Source organism: Pongo abelii, chromosome 20 (genome assembly GCF_028885655.2).
Source record: "Pongo abelii isolate AG06213 chromosome 20, NHGRI_mPonAbe1-v2.0_pri, whole genome shotgun sequence".
Classification (NCBI taxonomy): domain Eukaryota; kingdom Metazoa; phylum Chordata; class Mammalia; order Primates; family Hominidae; genus Pongo; species Pongo abelii.
The window spans coordinates 7,651,377-7,665,709 of NC_072005.2; the positions used below are offsets into that span (position 1 = coordinate 7,651,377).

The 14,333-nt window shown below is 54.5% G+C and overlaps 2 protein-coding genes across 5 annotated transcripts; both read left to right on the top strand.

The window, feature by feature from the left end:
• Positions 1-5,255: 5,255 nt before the first annotated feature.
• MCEMP1 (mast cell expressed membrane protein 1) lies at positions 5,256-7,783 on the top strand. Of its 2 annotated transcripts, XM_054539503.1 has the most exons (7): positions 5,256-5,363; positions 5,823-5,912; positions 6,290-6,427; positions 6,536-6,586; positions 6,677-6,790; positions 7,116-7,169; positions 7,284-7,783. In XM_054539503.1, the coding sequence occupies exons 1-7, from the start codon at positions 5,270-5,272 to the stop codon at positions 7,298-7,300; spliced, it is 558 nt and encodes a 185-aa protein (XP_054395478.1). In that variant the 5' UTR covers positions 5,256-5,269; the 3' UTR covers positions 7,301-7,783. The 2 variants fall into 2 exon arrangements, with proteins under 2 accessions (XP_054395478.1, XP_054395477.1); XM_054539502.2 differs by lacking the exon at positions 5,256-5,363 and having other exon boundaries at positions 5,441-5,912.
• Positions 7,784-8,780: 997 nt separating this feature from the next.
• Positions 8,781-11,029, top strand: TRAPPC5 (trafficking protein particle complex subunit 5). Of its 3 annotated transcripts, none has more exons than XM_054539505.1 (2): positions 8,781-9,058; positions 10,417-11,029. In XM_054539505.1, exon 2 carries the CDS (start codon positions 10,429-10,431, stop codon positions 10,993-10,995), a length of 567 nt encoding a protein of 188 aa, XP_054395480.1. In that variant the 5' UTR covers positions 8,781-9,058; positions 10,417-10,428; the 3' UTR covers positions 10,996-11,029. The 3 variants fall into 3 exon arrangements, with proteins under 3 accessions (XP_054395480.1, XP_009250976.1, XP_054395481.1); XM_009252701.2 differs by having other exon boundaries at positions 9,018-9,207; XM_054539506.2 differs by having other exon boundaries at positions 9,042-9,230.
• Positions 11,030-14,333: the final 3,304 nt, after the last annotated feature.

Genomic DNA, 14,333 nt, shown 5'->3' on the forward strand with positions numbered 1-14,333 from the left:
AGGGTTTAGAATAGAGCATGGTACACAATAGATGTTCAGTAAATGTTTGTTGATCAGTAGCCACGTGTACACTTAGATACAGCACCGACGCGCACATACTGCACATGCACACACAGCTATACACAGCCACTTGCACACACAGAGTACACAACCCACTTACCACTGCCACATGGAGACACCACATCCACAGACACACCCATGTGCCCACAGACACTCTTGGACACAGAAAGGCACCCTCCCCCTCCCGCCGCACCGATGTACAGAGAATCACAGATTTGACCACGGTGGGTAAAGATGATGCAGGAACACAAACACACACATGTTCCAGGCAGACTCTTGCGTTTCTGACTCAAGTCCCCACTGCACCCTGGATAAGTATCTGATGCTTATCCAGCGATCTCCAACCTTTTTGGCACCAGAGACTGTTTTCATGGAAGACAATTGGTGTGTGTATGGGGTGGGGGGGGAGCGGGGATGGTTTCTGGATGATTCAAGCACATTACATTTATTTTTCACTTTATTTTTATTATTATGACATTGTAATATAGAATAAAATAATTCTACAACTCACCATAATGTGGAATCGGTGGGAACCCTGAGCTTGTGTTCTTGCAACTAGACGGTCCCAGCTGGGGGTGATGGGAGACAGTGACAGATTATCAGGCATTGGATTATCATAAGGAGTGAGAAAGCTACATCCCTCAAATGCGCAGTTCACAATGGGATTCTTGCTCCTACGAGAATCTAATGCTGCTGCTGGTCTGACAGGAGGTGGAGCTCAGGTGGTAATGCGAATGATGGGGAGTGGCTGTAAATACAGATGAAGCTTCTCTCGCTTCCCCACCACTCACCTCCTGCTGTGTGGCCCCGTTCCCAACGCCCGGTGGCTGGGGGCCCCTGTTCTAGTGGGCAAAAGCCTCAGCATCCCCTGCCCCAGCTCCCTGGGGCACAAATTCAGGTGATTCAGGGTCCAATTCTACAGGAAGCCTGACCCAGGAGTCTTGCCATCCAGTCCCTGATTTCCCACCACAGACTTCAGAATTCCTAGCAGCTAGTCTTGAAAGGGATCCCAGACTCAAATGTCACACCTGGACAATAGATGATAGAGTGAGGTTCTGGTTTTCAGGATGTTTTGGACTCTCCTCCCACTGCCACCCACCCCCTGTGATGGTCCCAGCCCCCTGTCTGATGCTGGTGGCCATGAGCAGAGATTACAACCACTTCTGGTGCCAGGGACCCCACCCAGACTCCAGCCCAGGGATTCCCTTCCCAGACCCTCTCTCCTGACTTCACAGAGATCATGGGGGTAGGGCAGGACCACTGAGTCAGAAGCATGGCTAGGGCCAGAGAGGGTGAGCCTAGTGCCTTGTGTGTGGCCCTGCCCCTTACTGCTCTGTGTATGTGTTGGGGGCGGGGATGCTCCATTGTCCCCAGAACTATTTGTCTTCAACCCCCATCCAATAGTCCTGTATCTGAACCCTAAGAGGGATCTCTTCTGGTTCCTCAATTCCAACATAGACATTCTCCTGCCCCAGAGTGCAGACTTGGAGGTCATATCTGCCCAGGTGATGTGGACAGGCAAACCCCCTATTAGAGCCTCCATTTCCTCAATAGCTAATGCCTAGACCCCCTGTGGTAGGCAAGATATCCTCCTCCCTCCTCCTTCCCTCCTTCCTCCTCCTCATCCTCCTCCTCCTCCTTCTTCTTCGTCTTCTTCTTCCTTTTTGAGATGGAGTCTCACTCTGTTGTCCAGGCTGGAGTGCAGTGGCACGATCTCAGTTCACTGCAACCTCCACCTCCAGGTTCAAGTGATTCTCCTGCTTCAGCTTCCTGAGTAGTTGGGATTGCAGGCTCCCGACACCACTCCTGGCTAATTTTTGTATTTTTAGTAGACACGGTGATTTCGCCATTTTGGCCAGGCTGGTCTCAAATTCCTGACGTCAAGTGATCCACCTGCCTCGGCCTTCCAAAGTGCTGGGATTACAGGCGTGGGCCACAGAGCCCAGCCAAGGCAAGATTCTTCTGCTTGCAAGTACAACAGACCCCACTTCAAACTAGCTTGGGCAAAACTAAAAGGAAGTTTCGTGTTTGTGTAACTGACAAGCCCAGGGTTAGAACGACAAGTTCAGGTATGGCTTGGAACCAGGGTCTCAAATGATGTCTCCAGGACCCAGACTTCCTCTTGGGTCTCATTTTCTCAGCACTGCCTTCGCTCTCAAGTAGATTCTTCCCTGTCACAGCTCCCATTACATCCTCCCATTGTGGCAGCCCTAGTGAGGGTTGGAAAAAAAAGAGAATGCTTTTTTCCCCCTGGTTAAACCAATAAAAATCCCAGACCAGAGTTTCATTGGCTGGATCTTGCTCAAATGCCTGCCTCTCTGCCCAATCTTATACTCTGATTGGCTGGGTCTGGATCATTTGTCCACTGTAAACCAATCCCTAGCTTATGGTTTGCTGGACCTAGCACACATTTTCTTTCTTAAAAGAAAATTGAGAATGTTACCCTATGAAAGGGACGGGTGCTGGTCAGGCAGCTTTGCAGATGTTTCCCACATGACATGATTGCTTGTGGGCCTCTGGTTTAGCGTGACCTTTTTCTCAGAGGAAGTCCAGAGCCTGGAGCCGGGTCTCAGCCCCACCCAAGCCTGGAAAATGTGCAGCACTGTGGCTCCACCCCCTGCGCCTGCCATCAAGGCAGAGCCCACATCCAATTGGTCCGTCTGCTCCATTAGAAGGTGGTCCTATAGCTCAGTAACTGACTTCTTTCTAAGACCAAATAGAGGAGCTGGCATGAAGTCATTATCAAATTGATCTTTCTTGGAGACACAGGATTTGGCAATATTTTAGGAAACAGAACATTATCCTCACCAGATCTCGACGCTCATTTCTCAACGTTCAAGTTGTCTGAAATTTAACCACATATTTTTAACCAAAACATCATCACTTTCTGCACATAAGACAGTCTTATACTTGTTTTTTTCTTTTTTCTTTTCTTCTCCTTCCTTCCTTCTTTTCTTTCTTTCTTTCCTTTTTTTTTTTTTTTTTTGACGGAGTTTTGCTCTTGTTGCCCAGGCTGGAGTGCAATGGCGCGATCTCGGCTCACTGCAACCTCCACCTCCCGGGTTCAAGCGATTCTCCTGTCTCAGCCTCCCGAGTGGCTGAGATTACGGGCACCTGCCACCACGCCCAGTTAATTTTTGCATTTTTAGTAGAGACGGGGTTTTATCATATTGGTCAGGCTGGTCTCTAACTCCTGACCTCAGGTGATCCGCCCGCCTCAGACTCCCAAAGTGCTGTGATTACAGGCGTGAGCCACCACACCTGGCCAGAAAAAAATAAAAATAAAAATGTATGCCTGTAATCCTAGCACTTTGGGAGACCAAGGCTGGAGGATCAGTTGAACCCAGGAGATCAAGACCAGCCTGGACAACATATTGAGACTCTCATCTCTACAAAAAATAAGAAAAATTAGACCGGGCACGGTGGCTGATGCTTGTAATCCCAGCACTTTGGGAGGCCAAGGCGGGTAGATCACGTGAAGTCAGGAGTTCGAGACCAGCCTGACCAACATGGTGAAACCCCGTCTCTACTAAAAATACAAAATTAGCCTGGGGTGGTGGTACATGCCTGTAGTCCCACCTACTTGGGAGACTGAGGCAGGAGAATGACTTGAATCTGGGATACGGAGGTTGCAGTGAGCTGAGATAGCGTCATTGCACTCCAGCCTGGGTGACAAGAGCAAAACTCCATCTCAAAAAAGGAGAAAAATTAGCCAGGTGGAGTAGTGCCCACCTGTAATTTCAGCTACTCGGGAAGCCGAGGCCGAAGGATTACTTGAGCCAGGGAGGTCAAAGCTGTAGTGAGCCATTCACGCTGCTGCACCCCCAGCTCGGCAACAGAGTGAAACCCTGTCTCAAAAAAAAATTATTAAAAAACATTTAAAGAGACAGGGTCTTGCTACGTTGCTCACGGTGGTCTCAAACTCCTGGCCTCAAATGGTCCTCCTACCTCAGCCTCCTGGGTAGCTGGCACTATAGAGCGAGCCGCCATACCCAGCTACTTCATGCCTTTTGTAACCCCTGTTTTCAAGATCAGATAAACACAAAGTGAACTAAGACATCTTCTAGACAGAGTGCGGGCATGTGAACGCATGCCTGTGTCTATTTTTCTGAGTGTCACAAGGCAAATAGTATACAAATGAGTTTGTGATGTGTGTCCGTGTGCAGACCTGTGTGTGTACGTGTGTGTGCGAGAGAGAGAGACACAGAGAGAGAGAGAGTATCTGGGTAGATAAGCAGATGGATGGATGAGAATGAGAAACCTGGATTTTCCAGGTGCAGAGGAAACTGTTCCTCCGGTGTTCTTTTTTGAGACAGAGTGTTGCTCTTGTCACCCATTCTGGAGTGCAATGGCGTGATCTCCGCTCACTGCAGCCTCCGCCTCCCAGGTTTAAGCGATTCTCCTGCCTCAGCCTCCTGAGTAGCTAGGATTACAGGCGCTCGCCACCATGCCCAGCTAATTTTTGTGTTTTTAGTAGAGACGGGGTTTCACCATGTTGGCCAGGCTGGTTTCGAACTCCTGACCTCAGGCGATCCACCCACCTCAGCCTCCCAGAGTGCTGGGATTACAGGCGTGAGCCACCTCTCCCGGCCTCCTCCAGGTGTGTATAAAAGCAGGGGATTTGGGGAGGGAGGGAAGGATGTGGGTCTGTCCTCAGTCTCAGATGTGGGTGTGGCGTTCCAGTGGTTAGTTCCCGTTGCCTCACATCTGTGCTTTTCCTCCACGGGGACTTGTAGAAGTAGAAGAACTTCTTGAGGGTGGAGCTGAGGGGTGGAGCTGAGGCTGGAGGAAGGAAGGTGGGGGGGACCCAGGTGTCCTGTCTCCAAGACTGGTTGCTCTTACCCAAAAAGTTGGGACACTGAGGTGTCACAGCTTCTCTTTTGAAACGGAGAGGAGGTAGGAGGGTGAGGTCCATCCAGGTAGACACAGAAACACACAGAGACCACAGCTTCCTGTAACATTTCCGAGTGTCGAATACTGTCTCCCGGTCTAGAGGTTTATCTTCTTGGTCCTTTCTGAGACCTCTTGGCTCCCAAGACCCTCTTGATCGGGGCAGGGATAAGGGTGCCCCAGGGTGCAAGAGTCATGGATCCCTCAAAAGAGGAGGCTGCTCCCCCTCTTTCCTCCCCCCACCTCCAGATTTCCTCATCTGCCTTAACACTTTCCGGTGGGCGGGGACGTGTATGGACAAATTCGCGGGCTGGGGAGCATGGAAGTGGAGGAAATCTACAAGCACCAGGAAGTCAAGATGCAAGCACCAGCCTTCAAGGACAAGAAACGGGGGGCCTCAGCCAAGAATCAAGGTTAGGGACCTCGAGGTGGAAGGGAGGGGTTAAGAAGGAGAGATTGGGGGGCCAGGGGCCGTTGCTCACGTCTATAATTCCAGCACTTTGGGAGGCTGAGGCGGGAGGATTGCCTGAGCCCTGGAGGTGGAGACTGGCCTGGGCAACATAGAGAGACTCTGTCTGTAAAAAAAATAAAAATAAAAAAAGGAGAGTTCAGATGGGAGAGGTAAGGGGTCAAAGGTGGGGGCCGGGGGCTCCTTCCCCTCCAAGATGTGTGGATGTGTGTGTGGATGTGTGTGTGGTGTGATCACTCAAACCCTCAAACACCCGCTCTGCTTAATCAAAAAGCAGATTTTAGCTTCTCACTCCTTATCTTTCACCCCTTACAATTTATTGAGTGCAAAGGGTTGGGTAAAACAAGATCCCAGATCCACTCTCCACACCACAGAGCTCTGAGCGGTCTCCAACCCCTCCCAGGTGCCCGTGACCCAGACTATGAGAATATCACCTTGGCCTTCAAAAACCAGGACCATGCGAAGGGTGGTCATTCACGACCCACGAGCCAAGGTGAGCAGACACGCACCTGCTCACATCCCATCACCTTGGGAAGGGGCAGGCGGGCGGGCAACTGCAGGGCCCCCGGGGCTGCATGGAAGGGAGGAGGCGATGGGGAAGGAAGAGGTGACAGCTGTTGATGTGCTAATGAGGTCTGTTGATGATGACAATGTTGGGGAATGCTGGAGAGGGGGTCTGTGATGGTGACGGTGTTAGATCGCTGAGGGTGGCTGGTGGCGGCAGTGTTGTTGATGATGATGGCAAGCTGCATGAACACAGCTGCTGATGGTTTTGGGACGAGCGAGGTGTCCATGGTGTTAGAGACAGTGAGGATGGTTTGAGTGGTGGTGCTGGCCCCTCAAGGTCACTTCGCTGCCTCTTTGCTCCAGTCCCAGCCCAGTGCAGGCCGCCCTCAGACTCCACCCAGGTCCCCTCCTGGTTGTACAGAGCCATCCTGAGCCTGTACATCCTCCTAGCCCTGGCCTTCATCCTCTGCATCATCCTGTCAGCCTTCATCATGGTGAAGAGTGAGTACTTCTTGGGAGGAGGGTGCTGGGGGGCCTAGACTTTCTCCCTTGTCCTTCTCTCTCTCTCTCCCTGGGTGCTTCAAGGATTTTCCTGCCCCTCCTGAACAGATGCTGAGATGTCCAAGGAGCTGCTAGGCTTTAAAAGGGAGCTTTGGAATGGTGAGTGGAGGGTCTGAGGGAGACCCATGGGGTCATGGTGGGGGTCTGGAGAGGAATGGATGCACAGACACCCCTGTTTCATGCCCTCAGTCTCAAACTCCATACAAGCATGCGAAGAGAGACAGAAGGGAGGCTGGGATTCCATTCAGCAGAGCATCACCATGGTCAGGAGCAAGGTGGAGAAATTAGAGAAGCTATTAGCAGGTGCCTCTGTAGTCTTGCCTTCTATGGGGGGAATTTGTCACCAATGCCCGGAGCTGAGCTGGGGGCAGGGGATTCAGCGGAGGAGAAAGCCGGGGTCCGACCCTCCCAAAGCTCAAGTTGTGGAGGGGCGATGGGTGTTACCGTCTGGGTTGCTCTGTGGGTATTGAAAGGCTCCTGGGAACCCCAAATCCATGGGCTCTGCTGTACCCTAGGGTGGGTGTGGGGCAGGGAGGGGGCTTCCAAGGAAGGTGGGGGCTTCGTTTGAGGCTCCACTGCAGCTTGACTTATCTGTTCCCACCCAACCCTCCCCGCCCCCTGGGCATAGGAAACATTGATGCAAAGGTACAGAAAATCTTGGAGGTGCTGCAGAAAATGCCACGTAAGTTGGCGCCCCGAGGGGAGGTGGAGGAGGGTGAGTGGGGCTTCAGATTTGGCCCCAGCTCCTCTCCCAGGGGCAGGATCTGCCTCACTGTGGATCTCTCCCCATCCCCAGAGTCCTCACCTCAATAAATGAGAGGACATTGTGGCAGCCAAAGCCACAGCTTGGAAGATGGGGCTGCACCTGCCAATGAAGACGGGAAATGACCCCCCTCCAGACTAGTGTGAACCTGCCCCTCGTCCCATATATAGAAAAACCTTGAGTCATGGTGAATGAGTGTCTCGGAGTTGCTCGTGTGTGTGTACACCTGCGTGCGTGTGTGTGCATGTGTGCACGTGTGTGCGTGCGAGTGTGTGTGCATTTTGCAAAGGGAGGACATTTCAGTGTATCTCCCAGAAAGGTGATGAATGAATAGGACTGAGAGTCACAGTGAATGTGGCATGCATGCCTGTGTCATGTGACATATGTGAGTCTCAGCATGTCACGGTGGGTGGCTGTCTGAGGACCTCCAGCAGGTGTCACTCTGAGTGTGGGTGTTGGTGACATGCATTGCACGGGCCTGTCTCCCTGTTTGTGTAAACATACTAGAGTGTACTGCAGTGTGTTTTGTGTCTACCCATGTCATGGTGGGGGAGATTTATCTCTGCACATGTGGGTGTCGCCATGTGCGCCCTGTCACTATCTGTGCCTGGGTGAACGGCTGTGTCATTATGAGTGTGCCAAGTTATGCCACCCTGTGTGCTCAGGACACATGCACACAGACAGTCATTTATCTCTGCACTCACATTTTGTGACTTATGAAGATAAATAAAGTCAAGGGAAAACAGCGTCACTATGGGACCTGTTATTGGGGCAAGGAGAGGGGTTTTGGGACCTGGGGAGAGGGAGAGTCTGCACGTGACAATGACCTCGGGGCACGAGGGTGGGCGAGACTGAGTGCCCTGCGTGAGTACCTGTGTGTCTGTGAATGAGTAACTCATTCCCTGTGTCTTCCGTGTGTCCCAGAGTGGGTGCCCCTGAGCATACAACATCTTCCTGAGTGTACCTGGGACCACGGATATATACAAGCCCTAAGCGTGTACCCACGTGTGTAATTGTGCCCGTGAGTGTATCTATGCCACTGATCATGTATCCGTGAGTGTACATGACCCTAATGTACTATGTCCACCGCTCATGCATGCACTTGATTTGTTTCGTTGTTGTTGTTGTTGTTTGTTTTTGTTTTTTTTGAGACAGGGTCTTGCTCTGTCACCCAGGCTGGAGGGCAGTGGTACGATCATGACTCATTGCAGCCTCGAACTCCTGGGCTCAGACGATCCTCCTGCCTCCGCCTCCCGAGTAGATGGGATTACAGGTTCACACCACCACATCTGGCCAAATTTTTTTAAAGAGGTGGGGGTCGAGCTATGTTGTCCAGGCTGGTCTCAAACTCCTGGCCTCAAGTGATTCTCCCACTTCGGCCTCCGAAAATGCTGGGGTTACAAGGCGGGAGCCACCGCGCCCGGCCACATGGATGCACTTGAGACAATTGAACCCATCCCCAAAGACATAGGAGTGCCTGGAAACGCCAACAGGTGTGTCCATGTGCAAGGGTATACATTGGCCCATTGTCATACGTGTGCCCTGAGCAGGTGACTAGGTCTGCAAGCGTCCCCTCCAGCGTGGGCCACCCAGAGCCAGCGAGACCCTGGCCACGCGCGGAACAGCCATCACAGCCGTGGGCCAAGTCCCTGGGTCCGGCTCCGCGGACTCGCGCGCCCCCCTGCGGCCGCTCTCGGGCACCGCCGCGCGCGCCCCGCCCACACGCCTGGCCCGTCGCGCGCCTGCGCACGCAGCGCCTTTTACGGCGCCGTAAAGCAGCTCGGCCGAGCAGACGGCTGCGGTTCCTGGTGAGACCCTACCCACCCCCCCTGCCCGCGCCGAGCTTCGTCCGCTCCCCGGCCCCTTCCCCGCGGGCGTGTGGGTCCTGGGCTGGGGTCTCGGCGTCCGCGATCACGGGCCCGCTCGCTTCGGCCCCCCTCAGGAGGCTGCGAGGAGGGTGGGTTTCTCCCCAGTGTAGAGGTACAGGGCGAGGGTCGCGGGGCCCTGACGCTGCGGCAGTTCAGCTCACTTCAGCCCCCATCGCAGCCCGGTGGTGGGGTCTTAACGATCCCTCTCCCATCTCGCGCGCCCAGGGCCCTCGGCACGGACGGATCTGCATGCTGGGGCGGGGGCGGCCCGGAGCCTCTGGGACCCCCCCCTCCCCGCTGGTTCTCCCACCTCCTACGCAGACCTCGTTGGGGTCGGCTTAGCATCCACAAACCTCCCCATGCATGATAGGGGCGGGTTCTCAGCTGCCCCTCCGATCCCGTCTCGGCGCCTGCTCCCCACCCCATTTCTCTCCAGGAGCCCCCTACCCCATCTCGCTTTCCCCGCACCGACAGCTGATGGGAGGACCACAGTTTGCTCAGCATCCAGCTTCCTTTCTGGAGAGCACGAGGGTGGGAGGCTCCCAACACCTCTGGGCCCCTCCTCCCAGCCTTCAGAACCCAGGCCCATCCGCGTCTCAAAGGACGAAGGGTTCCTGCGTGACACATCGGAGCTGCCTGAGGGCTTGGGGTTGGGGGTTCCCTGCCCCTCCCTGCCCCACGGATCTCCCCTGTTAAAGCCCCCAACCCTCCTGGTCTCTGGTCTTGACACGCTCCTACCCCACTCCCACCCTCCACCCTCTTTACTCTGGCTTTCCGCAGAGGGCGGGCAGGAAAGTTCCTGAGGGTCGTCAGTGCCGGAGCGCATGGCGAGGCAGGGGCGACTGCCCATATCCCCTCGTGGTGCCTCATCTTTGTCACCTCCCTGCCCTAGATCTGACGCCCCTCTCCCCATACACTAGTTTTCTAGTTACTCCCGTAGGTGGCGGAGCAGGCAGGAAGGCGCTTTCGCAATTGAACCGTCTGCATGCCTGAGGGTTGGGTGGTTTCCGGTGCCCTCTTCTGTTCCCCCTCGTGTCTCTCCTCCCACCTTTTCCCCACTCCCGCTAGCCCGCTGCCTGCCGAGGGTATGACTCTCCCCTTCCCTGATTTATCTGGTTATGTGTAATCGAGGCGTGTTTTACGCGCATCTCTTTGCACGTGGGAAGTCGGCACTGGAGCACACAACAGTGGCGTGGGGCAAGGGTGTCCCAGGGCCCCTCGCGGTTCTCCCTCCTTCCCTCCCGGCCTGGTCCCCTTCCCATTGCCCCTGACACCTGCGCTTCCTGGTCTTCCCGCAGGGTGGCGGCGGCATGGAGGCGCGCTTCACGCGCGGGAAGTCGGCGCTGCTGGAGCGCGCGCTGGCGCGGCCGCGCACCGAGGTGAGCCTGAGCGCCTTCGCGCTGCTGTTCTCCGAGCTGGTACAGCACTGCCAGAGCCGCGTCTTCTCCGTGGCCGAGCTGCAGGCGCGCCTGGCCGCGCTGGGCCGCCAGGTGGGCGCGCGCGTGCTGGATGCGCTGGTGGCGCGCGAAAAGGGTGCCCGGCGTGAGACCAAGGTGCTAGGCGCGTTGCTCTTCGTCAAAGGCGCCGTGTGGAAGGCGCTCTTCGGCAAGGAGGCGGACAAGCTGGAGCAGGCCAACGATGACGCGCGCACCTTCTACATCATCGAGCGCGAGCCGCTCATCAACACCTACATCTCCGTGCCCAAGGAGAACAGCACACTCAACTGCGCCAGCTTCACGGCGGGCATCGTGGAGGCGGTGCTCACACACAGCGGCTTCCCTGCCAAGGTCACGGCGCACTGGCACAAGGGCACCACGCTCATGATCAAGTTCGAGGAGGCAGTCATCGCTCGAGACCGGGCCTTGGAGGGCCGCTGACCCTGCCGGAGATAAAGGATACAGAGAGCCCCTCCCCAAGTGTGTCTTGTGTCTTGTGTGGGGACCTCAGATCCACTCAGTACCTTGAGCCACAACGCTGCCCCAGGCTGGGGAGCGAGACCAGGTCCAAATGTGTTTACAGTAGAGTAGGGGCGGTGGGGGCGGGTCTGGCCATAGGGTTGGGGGGTTCAGTGAGACCAGGAGTGGTGGGGAGAAATAAACCGGACAGAAGGAGTTGGTGGGAAATGCTGGCAGTTCTGGAATCACGGTTGGAGGCTGTCTGCAGGCTGGAGGGGGCATGGGGTCCTGGGAGACGCATCAGGCTGAGACAGACTCCTTTAGACTGGGGGTGGGCAAACTGCGCAAAGTGCCAGATGGGCAATATTTTATGCCATGTGGTCTTTATTATTATTTTTTTCTTTGTTGAGATAGAGTCTTGCTCTGTCGCCCAGGCTGGAGTGCAGTGGCACCATCTCACCTCACTGCAAACCTCCACCTCTGGGGTTCGCGCGATTCTCCTGCCTCAGCTTCCCAAGTAGCTGGGATTGCAGGTGCCTGCCACCACACCCGGCTAATTTTTGTATTTTTGGTAGAGATGGGGTTTCACCATGTTGGTCAGGCTGGTCTTGAACTCCTGACCTCAAGTGATCCGCCCACTTCAGCCACCCAAAGTGCTGGGATGACAGGCGTGAGCCACCGTGCTCAGCCGCCATGTGGTCTCGTCCCATTACTCCGCTGATGTATTGAAAGCAACCACAGACAACATGTAAAGGAGGGGGTGTCACCGTGTGCCTAGAAAACAGGCTGAGGGGGATTGTTTGCCTTCTTCCCTCATTTATTATATTTTTCAGAGACAGGATTTTGTTCTGTCGCCCAGGCTGGAGTGCAGTGGCACGATCTCGGCTTCGGCTCACTGCAAGCTCTGCCTCCCTGCAAGCTCCGCCTCCCTGCAAGCTCCGCCTCCCAGGTTCATGTCATTCTCCTGCCTCAGCCTCCCGAATAGCTGGGACTACCGGTGCCCACCACCACGACTGGCTAATTTTTCGTATTTTTAGTAGAGACAGGGTTTCACCATGTTAGCCAGGATGGTCTTGATCTCCTGACCTCGTGATCTGCCCACCTCGGCTTCCTAAAGTGCTGGGATTACAGGCGTGAGCCACGGGGCGCCCAGCCGTGCCCAGCTAATTTAAAAAAAATTTTTGTAGAGATAGGGGCTCTTATTAGGTTGCCCAGGCTGGTCTCAAACTCTTGGCCTCAAGCGATCCTCCCGCCTTGGCCTCCGTAAGTGCTGGGGTTACAGGTGTGAGCCAAATCAAAGTGTGTTCTGTAGATCAGCAGTAGCAGCATCAACTGGGAGTTGGTCCATAATGCAGTCTCAGGCCCACCCCAGAGCTGCTGAATCTGAGGCTGCATTTTAGCCAGGCCCCCAGGGGATTCCTGGGGACCTTAGATTGAGATGCAGGCTTTAGGGTATCAGAATCACCAGGAGGGGCTGGGTGCGGTGGCCCACGCCTATAATCCCAGCACTTTGGGAGGCTGAGACAGGTGGATCACCTGAAGTCAGGAGTTCGAGACCAGCCTGGCCAACATGGTGAAACCCCGTCTCTACTAAAAATACAACACATTAGCCGGGTGTGGTGACACATGCCTGTAATCCCAGCTACTTGGGAGGCTCAGGCAGGATAATCGCTCGAACCCGGGAGGTGGAGGTTGTAGTGAGCCGAGATTGCGCCATTGCACTCCAGCCTGGGCAACAAGAGTGAAACTCCATCTAAAAAACAAAAAGTTCGGGCGCGGTGGCTCACGCCTATAATCCCAGCACTTTGGGAGGCTGAGGCAGGTGGATCACGAGGTCAGGAGTTCGAGACCAGCCTGGCCAATATGGTGAAACCCCATCTCTACTAAAAATACAAAAATTAGCCGGGCGTGGAGGTGCATGCCTGTAATCCCAGTTACCTAATTTTTTGTATTTTTAGTAGAGACAAGGTTTCACTGTGTTGGCCAGTCTGGTCAATACTTTAAAGTTAATTTTAAAGTCCAGGATGATACAAACACATTTTCCTTGTTAAAAAAATTTAAAATAAGTGGGGTGCAGTGGTGCACACCTGGAGTCCCAGCTATTCAGGAGGCCGAGGCAGGAGGATCACTTGAGGCCAGGGGTTGGTATCCAGCCTGGGCAACATAGTGAGACCTTGTCTAAAAAAAATTTGAAATAAGGCCAGGCGTGGCGGCTTATGTCTGTAATCCCAGCACTTTGAGAGGCCGAAGTGGGCAGATCACTTGAGGCCGGAAGTTTGAGACCAATCTGGTCAACATGGCAAAACCCATCTTTACTAAAAATACAAAAATTAGCTGGGCATGATGGCGGGCACCTGTAATCCCAGCTACTTGGGAGGCTAAGGCAGGAGGATCACTTAAACCTGGGAGGCGGAGGTTGAAGTGAGCCAAGATTACGCCACTGGTACTCCATCCTGAGCAACAGAGTGAGACCCTGTCTTAAAAAAGAAAAAAAAAATGTAATGTATTACACCTCAGGCAATTTTCCTTTCCCTTTTTGTTCACCACACTTGGTTCCTGATCACTCCTCCTCTCCCCCAAGGAAAGTTCTTCCAGATTTTTTTGGGGAACCGTGACCCAATCTTCCCTGCTTCCTTTCCCCCGCCCCCCAGAATGTGAACAGACAGGTCTGTTCAGAAAAGGAACTGCAGGGACTGTCAGCTGGGCTCCCCTCACTGGTTATGAGAAGGGCCAAAGGGGTCGGTGTTGCCTCTAGATTTGTTTAGGATGCTCTGTTGGGCTGCCTGGTGGACCAGGGCTGAGGGCTTGGTCAGGGCAGTCTCAGCCATCCCAGCAAGAGGCGTTGAGCAGGGTGGGCTTCAGCACACTGGAGAGAAGGTGGCGTCTCTAGGATGAATGAAACCATTGAGCAACCACCACGCATAGCCCAGGGCTGATCCTGGAATAGCTGTTGGCTGTTGGAGGTGGAGGGAGGCGCTGGGAGAGGGCTTGGGCAGGGTGACAGCCTGGATCTGGAATGAGGGGGAGGTGTCTAGGGGGCCAGCAGATGCACAGGTCTTGGGGTTTGGGGTCTGGAGTTCTGGAGGAAGGTCTGGGCTTCAGCACAGACAGAAACCACAGTCCTGGATGGGGGACGGAGCGAGAGGAACATGGTGTCTGAGAAGCTGGATTTCAGAGCAAAATGCAGGACGCTTTGGGCTAAGCAGCCCCAGGCAGGTCCTCCGAGATCCTGGCGAGAAGGGCTTCCAGGGCCTGCCAGGGCAGGGGCTATTCTTCTGTCCAGAGGCAGGGCTGTGAAGGATGTCAGAGAAATCGGGAGG